This window comes from Equus caballus, chromosome 1 (genome assembly GCF_041296265.1).
Source record: "Equus caballus isolate H_3958 breed thoroughbred chromosome 1, TB-T2T, whole genome shotgun sequence".
In the NCBI taxonomy this organism is placed as follows: Eukaryota; Metazoa; Chordata; class Mammalia; order Perissodactyla; family Equidae; genus Equus; species Equus caballus.
In genome coordinates this window covers 65,210,781-65,238,521 of record NC_091684.1, presented here as the reverse complement: position 1 = coordinate 65,238,521, position 27,741 = coordinate 65,210,781, and the positions used below count along the sequence as shown (strand labels likewise).

Here is a 27,741-nt window from a genome sequence, read left to right as displayed (position 1 = left end):
CAACAGGAAACCAGAGGACAAGGAGACCCTAAAGACCAGCCTCTTAGGATGTGGATCTGGTCTTCTTGATGATGCCTGTGTCAAGATCACCAGCTAAAGGCTGCCTGGGCAAAGGGTGACGTGAGCAGGAGAGGAAGTGGAAAGGAGAGCAGAGAGAAGTGAGACTGGAGGAGGAGGCAGAGAGCAGATCTTGAGGAGTGTGGGAAGGCCCCTGAAATCCACAGCCATGGATTTCAAATGAGATCAGTCAGGACAGTTGTGTTTCCTTTCCCCAGCAACACTCAGCTGCTCAGTGCAGGTGTGCTGTAAGGCGGGGGCTTTGCCAGGTGAGCAGGTGAGAGGCAGAGAATGGTGCTTGCGAAGAAGTGCCACTCGGCAAAAATCAGCTGGAGCTTAGATACTCTGCCCCCTCCAGCTCACCACAGACCCTCACCCCTGCTCCATTTCACTCATTACCTGTCTGGCCCCTGTGGTTGTTTCATTTCAGAATCTAGCTTTAATTCGTGAAGAAATCACACTTCATGTTTTCAACAGTCTATTCAGACTCATCATCATTTCATCACCTCTTTAGTAGAGATGTGTTTAAGACCTTGGGCTCTGGGACTAGACTACGTGGATTTGGATCCTGGCTCTGCCACTTTTAGCTGTGTGACCTTGGGCAGGTCACTTAACCTCTCTGTGCTTCAGTTTTCTTATCCATGAAACAGAGATACCAATCATACCTCCTTCAAAGGATTGTTTGAGGATCAAATTCATTAACACATAAAATGCTTAGTGCCTGGCCTATAGTCTGTGCTCTATAAATGTTAGCTATTATTTTTCTTGTCATTATTATTATGTGTAGGAGCATCAAATGGAACAGAAAATGGCCAAAGGAAGTGGAAGCAAAATTGCTTCCTCCTTTCCTGTCCTTCCCCTTTCAAGGCAGGTCACCACTGATTGGGTTCTTAGCCACATTGCCCCTCCAGGCAAACAGTCAGCTACCTTTTCTTTTTTTGCAACATGCATGAGAACTGGCATTTAAAGAAATAGTGGGGGCCAGCTCCGTGGCCGAGTGGTTAAGTTCGCGCGCTCCGATATAGCGGCCCAGGGTTGGGATCCTGGGCTCGGACATGGCACCGCTCGTCAGGCCACGTTGAGGCGGCGTCCCACATCCCACAACTAGAAGGACCTGCAACTAAGATATACAACTATGTACCAGGGGGGTTCGGGAAATAAAGCAGAAAAAAAAAAAAAAAAGATTGGCAACAGTTGTTAGCACCCCCCCCCTCAAAAAAAAAGGAAGATTAGCAACAGTTGTTAGCCTAGGTGCCAATCTTTAAAAAAAAAAAAATAGTGGATGAGCTGCTAGGTTGGAAGGAGCGTTGGGCTTGGATTTAGAAGTCATGTGGCCAGCCAGATTCCAGCACCGGATGGCTGTGGGCAGGTCATGATGACCTCCTCAATTTACGGATGAGGACACTGAGTCCCAGGGACTTTGGCTGCTTATCTCCAAGACCTCTTCCAGATCCAAAAGTCTTAACATTGACTTCCAGTCAGTGCCCATCACAAATGCAAGTCCTGTGAAAACATGGACAGGGATCCAGGAAGAAAAGGGTTAAGAGTTGTGTTTATTTCTTTATAGCCCTGGTCAAGGAAAGACCATGTTTATCCTGGGCATCCAATTTCACATGGGGAGTAGTCAAAGTGTTAAGCCAGGGATTTTGTTAGTCCCCATATCCAGAAGTTTGTAAGGTTGTTCCAATGAATTTTATCACTGTACTCCCCAGTACTGAAAGGATGTAGGCCTCCAGTGCCCTTCTTCTAGGCCCTGTGCATTTTATTTTATTTTATTTTATTTTTTAAAGATTTTTTTTTTCTTTTTCTCCCCAAAGCCCCCCGGTACATAGTTGTATATTCTTCGTTGTGGGCCTTTCTAGTTGTGGCATGTGGGATGCCGCCTCAGCGTGGTTTCATGAGCAGTGCCAAGTCCGTGCCCAGGATTCGAACCAACAAAACACTGGGCCGCCTACAGCGGAGCACACGAACTTAACCACTCGGCCATGGGGCCGGCCCCTGTGCCTTTTAAACAGTCCTTGAATGATCTTATTTTGTCTCACCGAGAATACTTTGACACAGCCAATGTACTTTGTAATCGCAGATTGATGCTTAAGGCGGAGGAGGGGATTTTCTCGTTGATTACTTTCTGTGAGTGTCCTTCTATCCACCCCAACCCTATAATACCCGCTGCCCACCCCAGTCCAATGGTCAACTGCGCTGTGCCCCATAGGGAGAAGAAAACCTTCATTTATTACATGTTTCAGGGCTGGAGAGTATGGGAATTGCTCCTTCCGGTTTGGGAGTCAATATGGCTGTGAAATCCCAGAAGGATTTTGACAGAAGACTCGCTTGATGCATCACTTTTGTTTTTTCCACTCCACCTTCCTCCTCAACCTCTCTCACTTTGAAAAGAAATGGTGCATTCAGAGTGACAAGGCTAATATTTTCATTTGACTGAGGAACATCATCCTTCCCCTTTAATGTATTGGACTAGATCGTGAGAATTTCGGACATATATTTAACTTCCCCACCTAGGATCCAGGTGTTGCCCACATGTCCTGGTGAACTGCATTGAATGCTCTTCTCAAAAATGAAAGATGAGCAAGCAGACGCAGTGTGTCACATCAACAACCTTTCCCCCGTTCCTTTTCAAATGAAAGTTTATTAAAAGAAGCACTAACTCAAATTCCAGAGTCCTGTGTTTGAAATAAATGGTCTTGGAACAAACATTTCCGTCTGTAAATGTCTAAACGTTTCAAAAGATTAAAGGAAATTAGTGCTGGCGTGTTTCATTAATTTGGCACCACAGTGGAGGAAATGTGGTACTCGTTTCATTTGGGTGGATTATGAAACGTGTCAGTTTTTCCATTTTCTTTCTCCAGGGCATTTTTTTACTGCAAGGCCTGTCATGATGACATCACAGATCCCAAAAGAATAAAAAAATGTGGCTGCAAACGGCGTAAGTAGTGTTTCTTTCCCCCTTCCCTCCCTCTCTCCTTCCCTTTCCCCAAAGTCCTTTCCCTTCTCCTTTTCCTATTAAAGAAACACTAAACATCAAGAGATTTCTTGCATATGTTTGTGTTTCACCCAGCAGTTTAAAGAGATAGGAAATAAATATCTGTCCTCGCTTTATTAAAGCAGAGGATGAGAAATCACCACCATCAGCACCCAGGAGTGAAGCTAGTGCCTAATCCCCACTTCTTGACTCTAAAGGGATGCCCAGGTAGATGCATCCAGTCCAACAAAGTAAGTACAGTGTGTGAAAAGGAGGACAGCTCAGGATGTGAAGGAGGGAATATTTTTGAGTAGTGATCTCCAGCAGATTGGGGACTAAGTGTAAAGATGGCCGTACTAGGGCTGAGAGGGAAACTGAGTCTGAGGACTTGGTCTCCCAAATGGGAGCTCACTCTCTTTCCATTTGGGATTGCTGCAGGTTTTGGTACCAAAGACTGGAGTTTTCAATTGTGATACCCCTAGACTAGCCTAAGAAAAGAACTTGGCCATCACCCATGGGCTTTGCCATTGTCCCAGTGACCAGCCTCAAACACATGCCCTTTGGGGTGGACTAGATTGGGCTCAGCAGCCTCCTGCATATCCTCTCTCAAATCCCTTCCAAAGCAGCTTGCCAGTGGGGCCTCTTAAAAAAGATATGGTCAGTCAGGAATGTTGGATTGTGAGCCCCTGAGAAACCGGGGCTTAAAGTGGGCGTTTCCTTGAGAAGCCTGTGCCTTTTGCAGTTAATTACGTTGCATTGCCTAATAGAAATTGTTCACAGCCCTAAAGACAACAGTAGTAATGATGCCTTCCTTCCTATGGTGATTTGGTCTTTTCAAAGCTTCTTAGGATCATTATTTTCTTTGATCCTCACCGTAACCCTGTGTAATTGGCAGCAGGGGTGTTACTAATTCTGTTTTACAAAAAGAGGACACTAAGGCTTTAAGTTTAGTGTGAGGGTGAGATTGCTGAGAGTCACACAGACCCAACAGGCTGGCGTTCAGGCCCGTTGGTACTGTGCTCTCAATGCCCTCATCTTTTTTTGCAGGAGAGAAGGACAAGTGAGTGACCTTGGGTCTGATTAGTAAGAACCCAGTTGTGAAAGATCATCCCGTAAAATACTTTTCACAAGTAGAAACCAGACAGAAGAGCACCATTCCTGAAATACACCAACTGAAGCAAAGGCTTTTTTCACTGCCCTCCCAAAGGGGGGTACAGTAAACACACAACCAATGAGATATAAGTATCACTCTGCTGGAGCATGGAGAAGACATTCTCTTAGGAAAATACCCATGGGGACCACTCCTGGTCTAGAGCAGTTTCTGGAGAAATTCTCTCAGGCTGATTCCCAAGTTTGGGGCAGCTTAGGCCCACAGTTTTGTTCCCCTTTTCTCCACTGACAACACACAGCCTTCACTCAATTCTGACACCTCACCAAGATGAGTATTTATTGATGTCTCAGAACAAGAGCCTTGAACTTCTTGGGGCCTAAGAATTCTCTGATTCTGACAACCTACCAGGAAGAGCGTCTAAGGGCATGTAAGGTACAAAACAAACCCACTCCCCACGAATCCCCCCAACTCCATGACACACAAAAGGCCCTTTTCACGAGGCAGTGCACCCCACTCTGCTCAGGGCTGGTTGTGAACACAGAAGCACAGCTCAGCTGAGCAGGCGTGTCCCAGATTATTTCCATCAGAAGGCGCACAGCAAGGTGGAAGTAAACAGAGAGGAACAAATGCAAGAGGGTGAACTCCTTTGTAAGGACACTCTTGTAGTGGAGGTGGTTGGGAAGCCCAGGAGAGTGTTGAGGCCAATAACCCATGACAGCATGTTTGCCAGAGAACCTAGGTCCATGGGGGTATCAGTGAAATTCACTTATTGATTAATCATTCACATATTTTTGAGTACCTTCTTTGTGCTAGGTGCTATTTTTAGTACTAGGGAACGAGTGTCCCTGCCCTCCTGAAGTCTTCACTCTAATGAATGTAGACAAACAGTGATCATAGAAACCATTAAATCCATTCAGATGGAGAGAGGTGCTATGAAGAGAGAGGAGACCGCCCGAGAGAGTGAAGAACCTTGTAGGGATGCTGCTTTAGCTGAAAGGTCTGGAAGGCCTCCCTTGGGAGGTGACACTGAGACCCGGTCCAGGTAGGCAGAAGAGCAAGGGCAAAGGCCAAGAGGTGGGAATAAGTCTGTAGTGTTTGAGGGAAGGAAGAAGGTGAGTGGGGCTGGTGGGATTGGGGAGAGCGTGGTACAAGAAGAGATCAGAGAGGAAGGCGGGGCTGTGGTAAGAAACTTGGGTTTTAGTCCTATAATAAATATATCCATTGGAAGATTTTAAGCAAGGAAATGACATCATCAATTCCTATTTTAAAGAATCTTCCTGGTGACTGGACAGAGAACAGATTCTAGGGAGGCAAGAGTGGAAGTGGAAGGATGAAGAGAGAGCATTTTGACTTCCACTCTGGTACTGGAATGTTCCTCACAGGGCACTGTAGTGGAACCCAGCACACAGTTTATTAAGTCTCTAGAAATGAGGATTTGGCCTCTAGGATAATTTTCCATCATGGTTCCAGGCAAGCAAACAGAAGCTGACGTTAACTTCATCCTGGAGAGAGAGGCACATAAGTGTTTGGAATAATTTTATTCTCTTCATTTCCCTTAAAGTTGGTTCAGCTAATGAAGCGTATGATCCCCCATCATGCTCGGCACAGATGCTGCAAAAGGACCACCTCCCCAAAGCCAAGCCAGTGTGACAAGGGTCTCCCTCCCTTCTCTCTGCACCCCATGCCTGCCTTGGGCTCTTCATTTCATAGACACCCTCAGCTGTGAGGTTAATATTTCATAACAATCAAATTGTCCAGACATGGTTCTTCCTAATTAAAAGGCCATAGCAGCCTGTGTTACAGAGGGCAGGATGCAGATGTGTACGTGTAAGGGGTGGTTAGAATAAAATGAATTATTAAGCATGAATCTCCCCATGCATACCAGGAAAGTGAGGAAATTGGGGAAGATAGGTTTTGGTTGCAAAGAAACTTTCATTAGAAGGAGCTAGAATTGTTAATAGTGCTTTGGGGGAGTTCCTGTGCCTTTGAATGCACATTGCCTGGTGCCCTGAGTTGGAGAGGGCAGTTGACCCACATAGTCATTTCTCCAAACCTGTTAGGCCAGGTATTAATAATTCACTCTGGAATGATACACCTCCATGAGGGCCGAGCTGGTGACAGTCACTGGTCTTTATCTACAACTTCCTAACCCTCCCTTCCCAACCTAGCTCTTCCGTTTCTAACCCTTCCCCCACCTCCCTGTTCGCTTTCATTCAGTAACCTTAAATGCTTCATGTCATACTATCTGGAGAACTACTGAATGTGGGCATTCCATTTCTGAAAATTCTGTGGTAGTATAGTTTAACTTGTGCATTTCTTTCCATTTCTTCATAGCTCTCCATCAAGGAAGAGAGTCAAATTCAGCTTTCTGGCCAAGGAGCAAGCTCTCAGAGTCCACTACTCACTGATTTTCTTTCTCTGTGTAACAAAGCTGGTCTAATGATTTACATTTTCTCCTCCATAGCCTCTAAAAGTTTGCCAAAGGGTGGACTCCTAGGGGACAAGTCATGCCTAAATTAATGTGTTTGAAGGAATTTCTTTAACTTCTAATCATTGACATATTTTTGATTTATTTTTTTTCCTCTTTGCTGCCTTGGAATACGGGCCCTACTCTATTTTAACTGCACACTGGTAGTGATATATTGTGAGTAAAACGGGTTCCCAGAAGCCCAGAGTCCAGTTCCCCTGTCTTTTTCTAGAAGAGATACTTCTTTTATTTTCTGTACAGTTTCAGTTCCTCTTTTCTTTTGGTATTTGTGTTGCATGTAGCAGTGACATCCTGCCCCAGCTCCCTCATCCAGCGCCGTCCGCAGAGTAGCCTGGAGCCGGAGAACCCTGAGAGCAGGGCACGCCTCCGTTCATCCACCCACTCCCAGCCTCTTGCCAGCTTCTGGTGCTGTCTTATTTTTCCATTTGAAAATAAGACCTTGACAACAGTGTTCCTTTTGAAGGCCTTGTCTCAGTGACCTTTAGGGGACACTGAGTAGGCTGAGGTAATTACCACTCTAGCTCTAGATGCCTCGTCAATTGAGGGTCATTGTCATGCTTGCCTTTGATAAATTATACTTGATCTCCTCTGCTATTGAGCTTGAGTTCCTATCCTGAAGGAAACATATATGCTACATATATATTCCTGTGTTGTGATATATATATGATATGTACCAATACTTTATATGTAAAAATGTATATATTTTTATATATAAGCATAGAGATATTTCATAGAGAGTGACATATTTATCACAATATCTGTGCCTCTCTATACGAGAAAGTGCTTGCTAGAGGATTAACTGGCTGCCCAGTTTTGGGACTGCGAGTATTTAAACCATGTTACTGGAGACAAGTCTTTCCACAGTGGTAATTATTTCCTACAGTCTATGAAGTTTCCTTGCTTTAAAATAAAGTTTCTTTTTCAATCAGTACCCACTAGGATATACTCACTTCCTCTATCTCTATGGGTATTAGGAATATAGGCATCTTGGAAAATCCATTTACTTGTTTAAGGTGGAAAATATGGCTCAAGGAGAACGTTCCATTTCATTAGTGAGCTATGGAGAAGTCTGGACGAGTAAATGTAAGTCTTCAAGCCTCTAACTGATTCAAGGGTAGGATCCCTCTCAGCCGACAAGATGCGGCAATTTTAAGGCCAGTATTTTTGTGTGTGACTTAGAGCAATGCTGCTTTCAGTGGCACCAGCAATGAGCATCAGGTCTTTACTCATGTACAAAAGACTCCACTGAGAACTAGAAGCAACCTGCAGACCAGTTCAGTCCAACGACCCTCATATTTGAAGAAGATGTCCCAGCAACTCAGTCCTTTCATATTCCTTTGCAGCAGAAGAGTCAAGTTGGATGTCTGATCTTGGCTAGTCTTCAGAGTTTGAGGGTATAGAATGTTCCATGTACAAACAACACAAAACAATGACCTTCTTCAGTTTGATGCACAATTCTGCCAAAATTGACTCCGTGGTTCCCTTTATCTGCAGAACACCTTTAAGGATGGCATGAGCGCATGAACCACTTTCATACCTACAGAGCTGCCTTCTGTATCCAACGGTCCTTCAGAATTGGAGGGAAAACGTGATGTCAATCAACAAACAACTCTAGTGCCAATTTCTTCTGCCCACCCTAGCCACAATATGATGTTGAGGGCAGGATCAACTAGCTCTGTGTGCTCTTGCTGCTGACATTAACTAGTGTTTTCTTTCCGTTCTTTCTGTTCTTGGAAAACCACCTGGAAGATCTCTCTTCTCCCTCCAGAAGCTAATAGGAGGAATTTTGCAAAGTGAAGACATCATTCCTCATTTATAGGACGTGAAAGAGTGCTCTCTGATTCCCAGTGTCACATCAGACAAATGCCTTAGCTTTACACCTTGGTGGACTTTCTCTCCCATGCATATTTTTACTTATCATTTTAGTTCCTGCTGGGCATGTAAAGAGCAGCTCCAGGGTTCTGGCTTTGAAATAATCAGCCCTTCACTGGACTGATTTTAAACATGAGCTTGTGATCTGATGGTGTCTGTGAACTGAATGGCAGATTTTTTTTTTCTTCCACACCAGTCTTCCCCTAAATTGCTCCATTTGAAACCTAAAATACTCTCCCCAGCTGTTGGAAGACTCCACCTGAGCCTCACAGTCCAGTGCTGCTTTTCCTGCCCCTTCCAATCCACCCTGGAAATTAAGATTCTGCAATTGGAAATTGGCTGAAAATTTTGTTGCTGATGTGGGAGGCAGATGGTGCTGAGAACAGGATGGAATCCAACTCCCTCTTCCATTGCAGGCTTGGCTGGGAAGGGCTAACCAGCCGAGAACCTGCGTTTGACAGCTGATTGTCAGTTTGACGCAAGGAAAGAGCAGTAACTAAGCCACATCGACAGCAGCCATTTCTCCACAGGTTTCCTTTCTTGTGATCACCACTTTTGAAAATTTAGGAAAAGTTGTCCAAGGGTATGTCTGAGAAATCTTCCAGTTTTAAACACTTAAAAGTAAACAGATATCTTTGATGATGTCCATTAGGGAAATTCTTTTATTTTTGTCTCTAGAAATAGCACTAGGAAGTCATATGGAAATGCTGGTTGAATATCCACTTCATTGTGGTGAAGGAAAGCACGTAAAAGCTTTTTGGCAAATCGTCAAACTGCTAGGACAGAGTTCTTGGGAGGAGAGACCCAGGGTCTAATTTTTGGCAACCACATAACCTCTTTGAATCTGTGGCACTGGTCCAAGAAAAAGAACCTTATGATGTGGGCCAAAGAGAAAACTGAGTCCCTGGAGGCTTTTTTTTCTGCTTTCCTGGAGTTACACCAGCCTATGGGGCAATTGATTGAGCATAACGTCCCAAGAGCCCTAAGAGGGAATGACAAGTAGCTGCAGCATTCACACCTACCGGAGGCTGGCTTCCGTCTGTCTCCCGTCTCAGGAAGCTGCAGTAGGGCTTGGAGACCCAGCTAGCTGGTACTGAAGCAGTCCTACTCTTTTGGCCATGGCTACAGAGCCCATGTGCTCGCCAGTTGCCACTTTTGAACACTCTAGCACCACCTCCTTGAACCTCTCACCCCTTTGTCCCGCTGTCCCCTAAACATCTGCTGTAGATTGTGAGAAGCCAGTGAACTGAGATGACACTGCACACATTTCACTTCCTAGAGACACACACCGTCCTATTTCTACTCCCTTTCAAAGAAAGGCTAGCTGGTTCAGGTGGTCCGTTAACTAGCTGCTCTTCCACACAGATCCACTAGATGTCCTCATAGGTCTACTTTGTTTTACCATTGAAACCCTGGGGAAAACTGCCTTTCCTGAGGTTTGGGATTTAGGAAGAGAGCCTCGGATGACTATGTAAAAAAGATCAGCAAACAACGAAGGAAAGAGAGCACTTCATGTGGCCACGGAGTAGAGCTATGAAATTTACTTCTGTTTTAAATAAATACTGAAACTTTCAAAGTTGCTCTTTGAAACCCAACCTTGGGAGTTTTAAGTGGTACTCTGCTATCTGAAATTAACCATCTAACCTACGTGAGCTCTAGACAAGGAAACAATGACGGAGAAATGGAAGTAAAATACCAGTGGTTCTGAATATTCATGATTCCCTAAAGCAAAATCAAAGGATCAGGAAGCCAGAGGGAGAGTTGAGGGAGACGAGGGGTGGTATTTTCCAAATCAGGAGGTCCACAACTTAATTTTGATATAATTTTATTTTACAACTTGAGAGTAGAATGTTACACACAGAGTGTCCACACCTTTGGAACAGCTACCACCAGGGGGACAAATCCTCATCTGCTTTTAGTTAAAGAGCTTGTTTGTGACTCATATCACAGCCCAGAGGAAGGCTTTTCCTGGTTGGGAGACATCCTTCAAGTCTGACGGATCACTCCACCAGATGGGAGCTCAGAATGGGCCTTACCTTTTAAGAAAGTCGACCTGGAAGTATATAGGTGAAGACACCTGACAGGGGGCCAATGAAAATAAACTATTCCAGAAGTAGAGCAAAAGAGCCACTCACCCAGTCGGTGGCACCTTGGTCTAGGCATTGTTTTTCACGAAGGTTTGTGAATGTTTGGGGCTCAATCATTTTTTCACCGTTTCTGTCTTGTCTTTGAGCCTCTCATTGATCATTCTTGCTGACTTTTTGTGGCGGTGCTTGTTTGTCTTCTGAGATTTCTATTTTGTATTTGGTGTGAGTGTAAACATGCTGACTGGGAAGGAATGACGAGTAATAGCATGTTTTCCTTTTTATGCACAAGCTGCTTTGGAATGTGACTGCTTATAATTAACATTTAATCTTCTTATAGAAAATGGTTTTTTGCTGCTTCGATTACCAGTTTCAGCCTGTTCCTGCATGCTAACAATATGAAATTTTAGAACAATGCATGGTCTCCACAACAGCCAACATTAACAGTTGCAAACAGTCCCTGAGAGGCACTGGTTTGAAGTGTGTTTCCTCCTGGACTCTTATCAAGTAGGAGGTTTAAATCATCCACTATGATAGGCTTACCTCTCACAAAATCATTTCAAAAGTTATTTCACTCCAACCTCCCTCCCCTTGTCCTTAAAAATAGTATATAAGAAGTTTCTTTTGCTATAAATGTGTCAGATTCTGTTATTGTATATGAACACAAAATGGCAGTATGGAAATGAAAACCAGGGACTGTTGCTAATGAGAAGCATAGCATTTCAGAGTTTGATGGGCTTCTCTTCTACTACAGCATTTGATTAAAATTTTTTTTCAAAACAATTTATCTGCAGTGAAACAAAAAAATCATCTTCGTTTCCCTCCTCTGTGTAAATAACAAATCAATATTTCTAGTAAAAGAACCAAGAAAGAAAAAACAAGCGATTTCTCCCCAAGTCGTACACCAGATCTGGATGCATTTAAAATAACTTTATTTTCATGTCTTCAACTGAAGACTTTTTTCCCATTTCTTGACTTCAACAGCTGCTGTTTAGGGTGTCTGGGCATTCACACCATACCTTCTCAATTCTTCTGATTCAAATGCTATAGTGGAACTTTTTTTTTTTTTGTAAATGCTGAGCTCAGGAATGATGTTCCACGCATTGAACGGGGCTAGGGCTGCATGATGATGATCTGAACAACTGACTAGCTAGGATGCTGAAAGAACGTGCCACTAAGACGTGAGCCAAGTTTACAGGAATGGAGTTGCTGCTGAAGAGATCTCTCATTCATCCCCCCCGTGCCTGTTCTTCACAATCATAACGTTACCCTTGCTTGACAAATATACTGTATGGCAAGTCATAAAGGTCTTAGAACAGGACTTGACCCATTCGAGAGATTTAAACCCTTCTTCCTGGTGACTGTAACACTCAAAGAGGGCAAAACCACAAGCCATATTTTAAAGTAAAAGTGCAACCATTCTCCACAAAGAAAAAGAAAGAGGGGAAAAAATGGCTTTCCAAAGGGAAGGTAGGGGCCCAGGGAATAACACCTCTCCAGTTCAGCTTGCAATTTGACTGTGATCCGTGGAATAAATATGAATTCTTCTCCCATTCTGTGAAAGAAGCAAGCCAGATCACGCTAAGTGAAAGCAAACATGTTTGCCTGTTGTAGCATCAAAATGAGGTACAAAAAGCTTCTTGTTGTACTGGAATATAAATTGACCTGAGGGTAAAGGTCAAGGGCCTTGAGAACTGCTACAGTGATGTCCACCAACTTTTGTAGGTTAGCACCCGCAGTGGATCCCCAGGCAGCACAGAACCTCTGATACTAGCTTTAGAACTATCATTGCTGTATGCAAATCTCAATAAGATATTTTAAATGGGATCTATTCTCTTATTTCATGCTTTGTAATTTTTAATCTATTTTAATCAATGTTTTCTGTATAAGAAAAAATTATGATTAACCAATAGCCCAATTGCTTTCTGACTTTTTGGTGGTTGGAAGAGAAGAGCAGATGCGATTTTCAGATTCTCTTAAGCTTTAAGCTGAAAATACACCCATGAGTAGCTAAATGCATTCCAATAGACCAACATCTCTTATGCTTTTGGTGATTTCTTATTTGTGAACTGCCTTTAATGTCAAATACGCAGCATTAGCCTTGAGTAGCTGCATTTCTTATATGGACAGATTTGGATATTTGTTCTGTCAAGAGTAAATTTAAATTCCTGTAGGCATCATGTAAACTCACTCTGGGGAAGTTCAACAGAGGCATCCTCAGATTCTATATTAACATGTAATCGTTTTACATCTAATTTGATGAAAGCTTGTCCCAGCCTCTGCCTAATGCTCAGAAATGGATGGAAATTAGGAAGCCTACATATTAGATGTTTTTGCATCTGCAAAAACCATTTATGGTACCAAATAAGCAATTGATGGATTGGCTGTGTGTGTATGTTGTCCTCCTGTATTAATTGTGCCAGGGGAAAAATGTTGGTTACATTTTTGCTGTCTATAATGTGCTCTTATTCTCATCCAAGAACCTGACTGTAATCAGCTATGCTCTTTTCTTGTGGTCTCCCACTTTACCTAAGGGAGAAAAATAATATGCAATAGCTTTGGGAGACTATAAAAGCAATTTATATTTTTGCTGCTTTTTTTGATGTACAACCAAACTGTTCCCAAAAGTCACTCTGCATTTTTTTCTGGGTCAAGACTGTTAACGTGAACTAAGACCTGTGTTAAATCCCTTTAGCTCCCTTCTGGCTGCCTCGCTGTGTGTGACCTTGCCATTAACTACCGCTCTTCCTCTCCTCTCATCCAACCACATGGTTATAGCCAAGATGTCCATCTACAAGAGAATGCGACGGGCATGTTGTTTTGATTGCGGACGTTCTGAGCGTGACTGCTCGTGCATGTCAGGCCGTGTGCGTGGTAACATGGACACCCTTGAGAGAACCTTCCCACTTTCTTCTGTCTCTGTTAATGATTGCTCCACCAGTTTCCGTGCCTGTAAGTTTAACCCCAACACATGCACTTCCATGTCTGTGCTGTCTGTGGTATCATCCCCATCTTGTGTCCTGCCCTGTCGGTTCTGTGAGTCCGTCAGACTGATGTTTTCTTCCCCGTGTGACCTCGTGTGTGGTGACGTGTTTCCCCAGTTGCCTGTGTCACTGTGTACGTGCTGGGGAAGGCCTCCTTTCCCACTCTGTTAACTCATGCTTCCTGTAATAGCATGCAGGACTGTGATAGTACAGTCTGGTGATATTCTCCCTCTCTCCTGTAAGTAAATATCGATGGAAACTAACGTGACAGCTAATCAAATGCTATGTTAATAGAGAGATGTGTGGAAATGTATATCTTAATATTTGGGGAAAGGATAGACATTGGATTGGGTCAGAGGGAGGGAGGAAAAGGGTGTAGAGACAGCAAGCCAACTCCAGCATTAAGTTGCTTTTAGTGAGCTTAGATGGCTTCCAAAATACAACAAGGTTTCGATGCACAGAGATATTTTTTAGTGTGTCTGCCTCACCTGTACCTCATTCCTCCAGTGCCAGATTGTGTCCTCTGTTCTGAAAAAGAGTCTTCTAACTCTGCCAACCTATATAGACTGCTGGATTCCAGAGCTTCCCCTCAGAAAGATGACTAATTCAAAAGATCATTCCATTAATATCTTTTATTTTTCCAAAAATATAACCCCCTGTTTAACTAAGATATCTTGTAGCAATTTTAGCAAAATAACAACAAAAACTGTATGCCATGAACCTCCATGATTTCCCTAAGTACATTGCACAGGCCTTTGAGGTCAGTCGTCTTTATCACCCACGCGCTCAGAGATGTTAAAGAACTTGTCAAGGTCTTGCAGCTGGTAGCTGACAAAGCTGAGATACACCAGATTCCTGAGACCTCCCTCACACTGGTATTCAGCGTGGACTTTGCTTGTGTTTTATTGACATAGTTTGTAGGTGATGTTACTGAAAGCTCCAGCTCATACACTGAGATGCTGGGACCTGGGTCCTCATCTAAGGGCCGAAGGGGTTGTGGTTCCACAGGAGGACTAGGGATGCCTTAAAGTGTGGCTGTAACCTTATTTTCACATTTTCGCAGCACAGGAGATAGAAGAAAGTTCTTCCTTCTGTGCTTCATCCCTCCTCTTGAAGCACCCAACACATGTATTGACACCCATTCTCTCTCGTTAAGTGCCCAGAGCTGGTTGAACTAAACTTTCACCAACAGGAGTTAATTCACACTGGCAACAAGGATGGAGAAGAGCACTAAACTCTTGAGTATTACTTGCTCAACTCACATGTACTGGTGTTGAAGGTGGTCCCTGTGGGGTGTGCTTGTTTGATGGTGATCCATAGAGGCTTCCAGGGTTGAGGGAGCCCTAACTTCGCTGTGTGCAGCGGAGTGTTGTGCCATGCCAGGTGTGATGTTTGTGCCTGCAGTTCAGGTCTGAGGCATGATCTGTGCATTGAGCTGTCTTAGAGGCATTTGGAGAAGTTCCATCTGGGACCAGAGACTCATCTTCTGATTCATGACTCACTGCCCCTCCAGACAGTGCCAAGAGACATTTGTTTGTAAAAGTGATACCTTATGGAGGATGTATTGAGAGGGATTTTGGACTGTCCCAACCACATTGGCTTAAAAACAAACTTTTTAGAAAGGAAGTTTCCTTTAACATCTTTCTTACAAATGCCACAGTATGAACCCTTACCCTTTTATCCTTACCCTAAGAGTTCTCTCTAGTCCATATGACACTACCGAGGTGGATGAGGTCACAACCACACAAAGAATTTGTCTACAGTGTGTGGAGAGGCACTAGGAGCTGCAGAGGAAAGGCAAAGGGGTGAGCTCTGGTGGCACAGTTTGGCCACATCTCTTTGATTGTGGCACATGTAACCACCAGTCACCTGGGTTATCCTTCTGCCCTAAGGCTCATCTTCTGTTTTCAGATAATCACTAGGCTCTAAAACCTTGGCCAGAGATTCAGTGGAGAAAAGGAAGGAGCCACTCAGGCTCTAAACTAGGGCCCTGCGGTCATGTCTTGGCACTGGTCACCCATACCAATCACAGAAAAATCTGTGTCCTCTGCAGGAGGCCCATGATACCCAGTGTGTGTAATTTCCATTTTATCTGGGAGAAACCATAATTGGAGGGATTATTCAGCTCTGCAAATTAATCCAAGCATTGATAGAGGCCAGGAGAAGAAAAACTTGAGGTGGGATTGTCCTGTCCTCTCAGAAACATCCTGTGCATGAGGTTGCTCTCCTTCCTACCCTTCTGAAATCAGCCTTACTGTGGAAAACATGGGGCTTTGGGTTGTATATTGAAGACTTAACTGGTACTGACAGCTCAGGGGGGTTCGCCTCCTCTGTTTCATCAGTCTCCCTGCTGTCATCACTCCACCAAACAAAAGCAGATTTCATCCATCTGTGGGTGAGACCACTCACCTTTGACCATTAATAATAAGTTAGAAAAATCCATTTCGATTTGAGCCCCTTCGTGTGCCCACATAAGCCCTTTTTCTCCAATTAAAAAATGTCTCTCTTTCTGTGGAATTCCACTGGCAGAGCTCCAAGAGCAATCCCTGGGCTTCCCTCACTGGTGGTGGGGTTGGGTGGTGCCCATTTGACAGAGCTAGTTGACTCAAAGAGCAGTGGTGAGAGTGGGCTTTTCATTAAATATGAGCAGATGTGAAATGTAGAGGGTTTGTCAATTAGAAATGGCAGGAGAAGGGCCCTTGAATCAAAGTGAGGTCAGATGGGTGGATCAGATTACTTCTCATACATTCTTTAGTTGTTCTGAAAATCATGTTGAATTAGTGTCAGCAGAGCCATGATGGGTTTTGCCCTTTGTCTTTTCTGCAAGGGCTGTATTGTTTCCCAAGACACTCATTAAAGGTCATTATATTATTACGGTGCTTGCTTTGGTCGCAGTTTCCCAGTTGAGCCAGTGTGCTTTGGAGACTGCCTAATTCATTTCTCTCTTGCCTTCTTACTATTTTTTCTCTCGTAAAGGGAAAGATTTCCGTTTTCAAGGGGCTTTAAATTGAAACACAAAGTCCCATTATGCATTTTCTGAAGTGGGAAGAGAAGTAGCCAATTCCCAGGGGAGTGGTAATACATTAAAAGTGTTCACACAGTTTTAGAAGTCTGCCTTCTAACAGCAGGCGCTGCCTGCTCCAAGCACCTCTCCTTGGAGGCGTGGCCTATCACCTTGCTTTGGCGGTTGTGAAGTCACGTGCTGTTCTAACAGTTGTCTCCTTCTGTTGAACTCAGGAGGTGTAAGGCCAGACTGTGCTGACAAAAATATCTGCAGAGAAGAAGGACTCATTTACAAAAGATTTAAAGAACAGTGTCAGAAAAGTAAAAGCAATGAGTGACCTATGATGATGCATCACAAGATAATTCTATTTTTGGCAAGATTGAATTGTTCAATATGGTAGGCTAGAATACGTGTACATAGCACCATTTTCTGATCATCCCAATTTTGTTTCCACTTCGTGTGGTCCTGGGCAGGGGTACTAGCTCTCTTAAAAGACGCTAGGATGGTATGAGCCCCAGACTTTACAGAAGTAGCTGTATTCTAGTACTATCAAATATAAGAAATATATGTCTAGGCTATTGTGAATAATGCTGCATACATCTCTTTGAATTAGTGTTTTTGTTTTTTCAGATGAATACCCAGAAGTGGAATTGCTGGGTTGTATGGTAGTCTACTTTTAATTTTTTGAAGAACCTTCATACTGTTTTCCATAGTGGCTGCACCAATTTATATTCCCACCAACAGTGTACGAGGGCTCCTGAATTGCTATGATGTACACCTGAAACTAATAGGATATTGTATGTCAATTATACTTCAATAAAAAAGCATATGTGTCTGTGTGTGTGTGTGTGTGTGTAGCAACATACACACCCAGATAAATATCAGTCTCATTTCCCCTCAATATAATTTTGTAAAATGGTCCTTTTTCTCTGTTCAGCATCTATTCTTGTTATTTCAGTCTTGCTTGATATCTGATTGCTAAGTCTAATAAAAAGGGACAATTAAAATTATGATATAGTGACAACATAGGATCCTATTGATTCACACCTGCTGAGAGCTGCCTGACATGAGGCTGGCCACAAACCGTCAGTAACCCTGGCATGAACAAATTAATCATGTGCTGGAAGAGAGACAGATCTTTAGACTTGCGCTTGGAAATAGTTCTAGCTAAAGTACATGCGTGATCACTCACATCAACCTTTCAATTTGCTGATAGTTTAAACCTGTACAGTTGCAACCTTTGCAAACTACTGGAGCTAATTTTAAATTGTGCATGACTTTTATTTTGAACAGAAATATAATACAGGGAGGCATTCGACTCCATTGGTTAAGTTGAGAGAAGTCCGATATGATTAGGTTGAAGGGAGCCATACCAAAATCAGTTTAGTGTAATCTTGAATCTTTTCAGATAATAAACAAAAATCACCTTATGCCGAGTAGACTTTAGTTTCTACAGGCAGAGAATTAACATTGCCAATAGAACTAAAGTCACTCCATGAACCGACGGCATTGTGGAGTATGTAAAATCAGATACGAGGCGGGGGTGCAGCTAGCTCTAAGAAAATGTCTAAAATAGGACACACTCTCTGCCGACAGTCTCCAATGCCTGCTAAAGGGAGACAATTTAATAAGCTTCATTTACAAATCGACAGCCTAGAATTATCTCATTCCTTTTATGTATAGTTTTGGATGACTCCCTCAAGCTCCTCAATCCTAAATTTTATTTGTTTATTTTACTTCTGGGCCCTGAAACCAAAGATTCTCCCTTCCTACCATCACCCATCAGTGATAGAAAGATACGAAACATGAGAGCCAGAGGAAGCTCAGCCCAAATCAATTCTGTCATAGTTTTCCATGCATTTTTTTAAGCCCATTCATTCTGGGTCTGCAGTTTCTCTCATTTCCTCATGCACGTTGGTATGGTTCTCTCCTCTCTCCCTCTCTCAATATTCATGACACCAAACACTAAAGCTGCTGTTGAATTCTAGCTCTTTCGCTATCCCTGGCCCATGAGTGCTGATTCGGTGATCTGCACTTCATTGCAGGAAGTGAAAACAGGAGGACAATAGGGCTAGGCAGCCACTTAGTCATTCCTTGAGACTAATAATGTCCCTGGGTGGGCTTCTTATGGCACTTGCTCTGGTAATGGGCAAGGCTACAGAAGCCAATGCTTCTCACTTGATTTTGTGGTAGCCATATTTAGCAATGGTTGACTGGAAATATGCCTTCCTACGTGCTTACGCAGTGGTCAGCTCATTCAATCAGCATTGCAAGGCAAAAATCATGCCTGGGCAAAATTTCCTTTGACAAAAATCCCTTAAATTACCCATCTCTAAAGAGCTCCAAACAAACTAGGTTTTCATACGTAGGAAACAGCTGGTTTTTTTCAGTTTAGTGTCAGGGAAGCAGTTGGCTTTCATTTGGGGTCTTCATTCTGCTCTCCTCTTGTCCCCAAAAAAGTATTGTTAAATTCTTTAAGGTAAATACGCTATGAAGAGGCACCACATATAGATGAAAGAGAATAGAACAGTAGGCAAAAGGCAGTCAACTTTTCAAAAGAAATCTTTTGCAACAGAGTTGGGAGACAAGCAGTAGAAAGGTCAGAATGAGGAAAGATGAAAGGGTCCCTGTGTTTACCCCATTGCTTGGACACCTCCCTTCCCAGGGATATGATGCTTTAATAGGTGACTGGGCTCTTCAAGGACAAACTAGAAAAGACGTTGGCGTGCCACAAGTAAGCTGAGCAGAGGTCCTTATGCAAGGTGACATGGAAATTATGTTTGCATTTCTATTCAAGACAGTGCCAGTTGTCACGATACTCACCCTGACAGCTCCTACCACCAGGCAGCACATTCTCCATCTTGCCTCCATGGTGGAGGACAGATGAGGCCAGTTAGCTCTTCGTCTCCCCTCTTCTCTGCTATCTCGGGCGACAGATGTCAGGGCCAGCCCGCCTTTCACTTGAGCTTTCTTGTCAAGGCTCTGCCTTGAGCCCAAATCCTGACCTTTACTGTATGAAATAAAGTACTGATGAACAAGCAGAGGTTTGAATTAGAGCAGGCTTGGAGCAAATGTCAAGTCCATCTCTGCCTCCCGCCTCCACCTGCACCAGTCTGGAGTTTGCATCGCCTTAGGCTTTATGGGTCTGGAGAGACATAACTTATTAACAAAGAGTTATTAAATTTTTATCAATTTTACAACACAATGTAAATGCCTCCTATGAATCTACATTGTATTCATTATCATTTAAAACGTTAATTAAGTCGAAGTTGCATTTGATTTCTCTCTAAATGGGCCTCTGGGAAGAGGCTTTTAGAAACATCTGTGGGAACGTGTGGCTCATGGAGACAGGGAATCCCCCAGCCCGCGTTCAGGATAGCCCCCTGAGTTGACTGCTATCACGTGTCTGTGGCTAATTTGTTGTACTGTGATTGGCCATTGTCTCAAATTAGTATCAGACCAATAATGGTGTAAAGCCACTGGAGAGAGGCCTGTGAGACAGCACAGGCTCCACTACATTCTGCCTTCAAATCCCATCCAGACGGAAACGAGCAGTTGATCTCAGCACCTCTGCTCTCAATCATGCCTTGGGATCCTCCCTTCTCATATGGTGCCCATCATTTCAGTTGGATGCTTCCTTCGTCTGAGATGGGCGTTTGTCATCTGGCCCAACAAACTTAGGACATATGCCAGCATGCCTATGGGAAAGATCTTAGTGTTTGTGATCTTTGACTTGCATTTAAGTCTAGAAGCAATGAGCACAGAACAGCGTAATGGGAACCATTTTCAGAGTGGAGTGGATGTGGAGATTATAAACAGATCATTCTCAGTGGTGAAGAGACAAGGAGAGTGAGGCCTACCAAGATTTGCTGAAAAATTGCTTTCCCCTTTTGAGGCTAGGTTGATGTTTTTGTCTTATCTGAGCATAAGCCCACTCCCCAGACAGATTTACTCTCATTGTAGGTGTCTTCCATTACCCATTAATAGCTGTTAATGTGATGGTTCTAGGAAATGGCCAATTGCTTAATTTGGATTCACATTAAGACTAAACTTAGTGTAGTCTCTAATCTTACTATATGCAAGGTACTCTGCCAACACGTGAAGGGTGTGTGTGTGTGTGTGTGTGTATGCATGTGTGTATGTTGTTGTTAAATTTAACACTCACATGGCATTTGCTTCATTGCAGGCACTGTTCTATGTCCTTTATGAGTATTAATTAATTTAATCCTTATTATGAGGTAGTAACTGTTATTCACAGTTGAGGCACTATAAACTGAGGCCTCTGTCAACTGTGCCATTTACAGATGAGGCAAGGAAGGTGCAAAGAGGTTAAATGAGTTGCCAGGAGTCGCACAGCAAATCAGTGACAGTGCTGGGATTGGAAAACAAACTGGGTGGCTCCACAGTCTGAGTCAGTTGAGTTCTCAGTTACTTACACAGTTGAAGAAGATTAATAGGTCAGTCCGTCTCCAAGGAAGGAGAAAAGATAAAGATTCTAGTAATGAAAACTCATGGGGAGTGCCGTAAGAGAGAGGTGCGAAGTGCTTCACAATGCAAATTTCACCTCCTGTTGGTCAGTGAGGAAAGGTCCCATGGGATGTGGCATTTCGGAAGTGCCTTGAAGAATGAGAGAGAAAGGGTGTTCTGCCTAACAGCATAAGAAAAGGCGTCGCAGTGGAGACGCCTGGAGCCTCCTGCTCAACAGCTGGTCACCCAGTTTGGCTGGGGCTTAAGACCTGTTCAGGGGAGTGCGGGGAGAGAGCCCTGAAGGATAAATAGGGCCACCCTTGGTAGGGGCCAGGTGATGGGATTCTGTTCTTAATCTGTAATACAATAGAAAGTATTCAAGGTGTTTGATCAGGGAAATGGCTACAGAGGCTTTGTTTTGGGAAGATGTCTCTGGCCATGTGGAAGAAGGGGCTGGAGCTGCGGAGGCTGTGGAAGGCAAAAGCAGCACAGAGCTGTTCTGAGAAGTCTTAGGAAGGAAGGTGGGATCGCCAGCCTCCAGGACTCCACAGCTGAAGCACATTACCCAAATGCAAATCAAAAGAATTAAAATCTTTTGAAAAGAAAGTTTAATTAATGGCGCTGAAGCAGTTGACTTCTATTAGTTAAGTTTCTTGAGCACAATTCTCCCCAGCTGACCCGGCACTCATCGCAATTCCTACTTAGGCTCACTGGTGTTTTCTTCTTACTGGAGGAGAATTTACTAAAGTCTTGACCAGGACTGGAGACCTACAGGGCTGCATCGACTACCCCTGGTCTTGGGGGTCTATTCCCTCTCTTTCCTTTTTCTGACCAATATTTCTTCTTCTTCCCTCATCATTTCTCCCTATTTCCAGTAAGACTCACATCTTGTGTGTGTTGAAGGTAACAGGGCAGGCAGCTCTGAGTTGCTGACATGATGGCATTGGCCCAGGCTGGGGGGCAGAAAGAAAGCAAATCAAAGCCACTATGTGGGACATGAGACCAGCCCTGAGGGTCTTGGCTCAAGCTGCATGCAGTAGCTTTGGTTAGAGCTCCTGGGAATTATTTTTTAAATCCCTGTGTATGGCAATGAGACTTTTCTCCTCCCATCTTTCTCAGGGAGACAGCACGTCCCCTTACATCTATGGAGGAAAAAAAATAATAAAGTGCTTCACATCCCATTCACTGAAAATCCACTGTAGTTTTCAACCACTTATCCTACTGCAGTGGAAATACAAAACACATTTTCTGTGAAGTACTGCCACACAAAATACGAGGAAGTCATGTGGCATCTAAGTACCATGGCACTATTTTCTTTTCCCTTTTATTTCTTTGTGTACAAGGCCTTTGCCTGCATTCATTGTATCTGTATGTCAGCATCCATGACTGTAGGATTTGTACACACCGTCGACCCTAAAGGATTGTTAAAACAGCACAGAAAAGCACTTGAGTCCTGGGTTCTCTCACAGTGTTAGAGTGTGAATGCTGAGAATGCCAACTTCTGGAAGTGGAATAAGGCAAAATGTACCCACTCAATTGGCTATGTGTTGTCTTTCTTCTCTTGGGGGCTTTCTCCCAAACCACCGTGTTGAATTATCATTAGATAATTAGCGAGTCTTCCGTCCCCACATTTGCTTACAAGAGCAACGATTTGCTTACCCAGCCAATGATTTTCCCAAGAGGACTCTAAAAGTCCAGCCTTGTCAGGCCCACACATTTGAAATCTGAGAGGGCATTAAAAATCATTTTGTAAATAGTGCCTAGTTTGGAGGGAGATTCTAGACATGCTCACAGATTCTTGTTCTGAGGGGACAATCTTCTGATGTCCAGCTCACACAAGCTGGGTGAACAGTCTGCAGATTCCAAAGTGACCATTCTTCTCTGACCATCTCATTCAGTCATCCTCATGAGGAGCTGTCCTCCCACAAGGAAGGGAAACAGCAAGAGAAAAACTCCCCTGGCCTCTTCTGGTAAACCTGGAAGCCCTCATTCTATGCCTTTCAATATGGCAGGGTGAGTAGCACCAAATATTCCTGAGCTACAGAGAAACCCTATGCAAACTCAAAGTGGAAGCTTTTGAAGAAGATTTGCATCAGGGGTGATCAACTGCACTAAGAAAGCTTTAAATGCAGTGAGCAAGACTGCTCCCTGGAGCTGGAGCCATGCAGGATGTACAGACAGTGCATAGAGGGGCATTTGTAGACCACAGAGTGGGGCCCTCTTCTGGGAGTGGAGCTGACTGCTTGCGTCACAGTGATTTCCATTTTGGCTGATGCCAGCTTTTGGGGCTGGAGCCTCTTGGATTGCACTCAGTCAAGAAAGGACCTAGGGGCTGCCTTCCTTCCTTCCAAGGTCAGAAATGTAACATGCTGGCATCCTTGACTGGGCTTCAGATGTTGGCAAGAAGCCCTGAGTAGGAAATGGCCTGAAGGATTCCAGTTCAGTAAATGTTTGATGAGTAAAAGAATGAATAAATTAAGCGATTCTCAATTGTCAGTTAAATGAATAGGGGTACGCGAGAAGCAGGATATCCCTGGATCCATGAAGTTTCCTAAAACTTTCTAAGCAGCTAAGAACTGGGATACAAGAAGATTAAGAGGGAAATCTAGCAAGAAAAAAGGACATAACTAAACGGTCTTGAAAATCATCAACTAGTAGGCACAATACACATTCTTTCTGAAGGTTAACTATTGGGAAAGAAAGACGATCTAGAAACAAAGACAAAAAATCACAGTAGGCAAAAATCCACCAATGTTTCAAGTGAGGAGAGAGAGGGATATTACCCCACAAAAGATACACGTATATGTAGAGCATTTGTCCTAGAAAATAGAGGACATATGATTCAGTTTTACTAATTTTGATGAACCTGATCATTTTCCTGTGAGTGAGGGTGACACAAAAATATTAATGCATCAAGTAGGGGCAACATGAGGAAAGGGGCCCATTTGTAGAGAGCTGTTACCATCTGCACATGGCCACGTCTGCCTGTCCAAATGTGAAGCAACATTTAGAGCCAGTCATACCTATTAGGATCATTGCCTCGGACTTGAGCTGGGCAGATTGAATCCAACAGCACCCAAGTGATAATTCCTCCCACCTCAAGGTGTCCAAAGGCTGAGTACCTCATGGATCTCTTCTGTTAAGTATCATTATTCTGTTTATTCTGCTCTAGACAAGGAGGGGGCAGGGGGCTTTTTTGATTGCTTGCAGAGCCCTCTCAGGCTGCACCAAGGCTTCTCTTACCTTTGAGTGGCTTTGAATTGCTCTCTGCGTTTTGTCAAGGTTGATGTGGCCATTTCTTCAGCGCAGATGAGTAAATTTCCACATATGGCCTGTAATATATCCAACTGAGAGAACATGTCCAGCAGGGATGCTTCAAAGCCAAAGCCCTAAACAGGTGGTACTGAGAAAGGAAGTCAATGACCTGCAGAGAGGAGAGACACTGGTGAAAATGACAGAATGAAACTTGCTAGGAATGTAGATGGGGAGGAGGAGGGCATCAGGTCATGTGGCCTGGAAGTTTTGGGATGTGGATGTGAAATGTGCAGGGGGCTTGTTGTTGGAAGAGCCACTCCTCCACAGATTTCTTCAATGAAGATCGACATAGATATCTGTTAGGCAGACATCTGCTGTCTTTTCTCTGCTGTATATTAGGGGATTCCTAAGCCATTCTCCTCAATGTGCAGTGAGCTAAGTCATTTCCTTGGCAATTAAAGCCTGAAATTCTAGGGAACCTCAGAGCAGGAAAAGGAGATGAGGCGTGAGATTTGTGTGTTTTCTGGGGACTTTGGAAATCAGTCCTGGTGCAATCATGTTTTGATATGTTCACCAAATGAATGCTCAGTGGTTGCCGATTGCTGTAAGAGTAATGCTTTCCATTTCCATGAGTCTTTATGCTTCTCAAGGCACCAACATCATCTCATTTCATCTCAGCAAACTCAGAATAGGCATCCTCCCTTACTACCGTGGGACTTTGGGCAAATTCCAGAACTTCTCTATTCCTTAATTTGCCCATCTGTGAAATGGACATAATAATAGGCCCTATCTCATGGAGCAACTATGGCTTTGGTTCTCATCATCCCTCCTTTTACTGAAACTGCCTTTATAACTTTTCTGTCTTTAAAATGGACAGGGAGATAGCAAATTCAGTGTGTTCTTGGAAGATGGAAGGAAGATTGGAGAGCAAACAAGAGGGGAAGACATGGTGGAGAGAGATGACATTTCTTTCCTTTCAAATTCTATTAAAATTTCTTTTCTTGATGATGGTCTTGATCTCAACTCATCTTTGAGTTTGGTGTTGAGACTTGACAGCATCACCTTTCCTGAATTGCTTTATGAGTAGTTGGGCTCTGCTTGTTGTTGATTTTCTCATTGATGAGATTAATGCAAGGACCGAGGCCAAGTCCTTTCCCTATGCCCTGACATTGCCCCTTTCTTTGAGCAGACCTGATATGAGGATGGGTCTAGAAGCTGGTTGAGTGAGTATCAATACACATTTTGAAATCCTAAGGATTCCATTATCCTGCTCTCTCCTGCATCCTGCTGATGGCTGAGTTCTGTGATTTGATCTATGGATTACATTTCAGATCTTCTCTCCTCATTCTCAGTGGCACTGCCAAGTTTAGACACTCATTTTTTTCTCACCTGGCCTACCACCACTGCCCTTCAATGAATTAGCCTCCTTTATCACTAAACCACCACCACTTTTATTATGTTAAAGCGCAGGTTTGATCTTGTCATTCCATTTTAAAGAGGAAAAAGTTTGGCCTCAACCTATTTTTCTAATTCTATCCTCCATGTAAGTATCCTTCGTCTAACCATTGTCTAAAAATTTTTTGTTTTTGTTACTTAACATATTTCTATAACTTTTTCCTGTACCTGTGATTCTTTCCTCCTGCTTTTCTAGCTGATGGAAGCTTACCCGTCCTTTAAAGCAGGGTCAGCAAATTATGGCCCACGGGCCAAATCTGGCCCATCACCTGTTTTAGTAAATAAAGTTTTATTGTAACACAGCCATGGTCACTCATTTGCATGTTGTCCATGGCTCCTTTCAAGTGAAAGCAACAGAGTTGAGTAATTGCAACAGAAAGCATATGGTTCACAAAGCCCAAAATAGTTACTACCTGATCTTTATAGAAAAAGTTTGCTGACTCTTGCTCTAAACACACAGCTCAAATATCCGCATCTCTGAAAACTTCCTGACTGCCCTACCCCCCACCTCAGATCAGAATTAATGAATCTTTCTCCTGTAATCCTGTAACACTTCATATAAACCCCATTTAGAGTAGTTTTTGTGTTGAGTGTTTTAGAAGTCAACAACAAGAAACAACAACTTTCACTGGTCTTCAAATTCTCAGCATATTGCACACAGCAGCCAAGGCACACAGTACAAATTCAACAAGTGTTTGCTGAGTAACTTATAAACTGTGTTGGGACTATGTTCCCATAGTTTATTAGGCACTTTTCTCAAGAGAAAAGAGGACCTTGCACTTAGAGGCCTTGCTTCTTGTTACCTTGTACCATCCTGAACAAAACGTGTTTCTGAACAGCTGCTTCTTTGACTGCTGGAGCACTCTTGAATAACTTGAACTAGAATTGATCACTGTTTCTTTTGAAGGTGATATTTTTTCCACTGCTTTGCTGACAGGCACAGTGTTTGGACTCTAGTGGATCTGAGGATGCTGACGTATTCCCCTTCCATACGCCACTGGGTGTTGAGTCTGGATGGATAGAGGTGCACATTGGGAATGCATGGCAAAACTAGTGCTTCACTACTCCCTGAGTGACCTCACTCTGCCCTTCAGGTCTGCAACACGTTTCTAACTCAGATAAGCTCTTTTCATCCATCTATGATTCCCCATTGATTTGAATTTACCCTAAGTGTTCTGAAGCCAGGGCTTGTACCTTAAATCACTCAGGCTCCAGCTGGCTGCGGGGACCTTCTCTGGCTTTGCTGATACACTGGCTGAGACACTAGGAGTTATGTCCAGGCAGCGTAAGCCCCCAGCTTAAATCCTGACAGCCCTAATATCCACCAGATTCCCCTGCACGCTCCACATCTGCGTGAAATGGCTCCTGGCAACCCCGTCTCTCCACAGCTAGTGGTAACCAGTGGAGGTGGGAGATGAGATGCTCTCTCCTACGCCTGAGACCCTTCTATTCAAGTTCCCTGTAATAGGTAACCGGAGATACTTTGGGCTCAAAGGAAGCACTTTGACATTTGATTCTCTTTACATGTATGCTTTACCCAACTCAGACAGATGGAAGAACTGAATGTCGAGGGGTTCCACAGCTCCCGGCGGAAAGAACAAAATTGTTTGTGGACATGTTTTAAGGGGTACCCTTTTGGTTGCTGCATAAGCAATCTTTTTTGTTGTAGTTGTTAAAGATTAAATCTCAATAACTTTTTGAAATTAGAGTGGGCTTCCCACCAACGGAATGGGCAGTGGCACTCAGCCTCCTCTCAGAACAATCCAGGCTGCCTCCCTCCTAAGCTCTGGAATGTTCGCAGCATAGTGGTCTTGCTTGAGATCAAATCAGGGCACCATAGGAACTGTCATTTTTCATTTACTGGGGCCCTTTGATCCCATTTGGGGTTTATTTGTTTCAAGTGAAAAATACAGTCCCTCCTGCATACATCTATCCTGTAGAAGACTCTTAGTTTTTTCTGTTAGAGATCAAATCAGAGTGGTAAGCA

At 43.5% G+C, this 27,741-nt stretch overlaps 1 protein-coding gene across 26 annotated transcripts in view; it reads left to right on the top strand.

Annotated features, from left to right (window-relative positions):
* The window catches only part of KCNMA1 (potassium calcium-activated channel subfamily M alpha 1), a 719,202-nt gene that overhangs the window by 571,016 nt on the left and 120,445 nt on the right, over positions 1 to 27,741 (top strand). For 18 of the 26 annotated variants that reach the window (XM_023645924.2, XM_023645920.2, XM_070263813.1 and 15 more), the window contains one exon: positions 2,922 to 2,998. In XM_023645924.2, coding sequence (XP_023501692.1) covers positions 2,922 to 2,998 — 77 coding nt within the window. Of the gene's footprint in view, positions 1 to 2,921; positions 2,999 to 13,367; positions 13,542 to 17,207; positions 17,413 to 27,741 lie in introns of those variants that run through there. The other 8 variants (XM_023645820.2, XM_023645817.2, XM_023645813.2 and 5 more) reach the window with 2 other exon arrangements.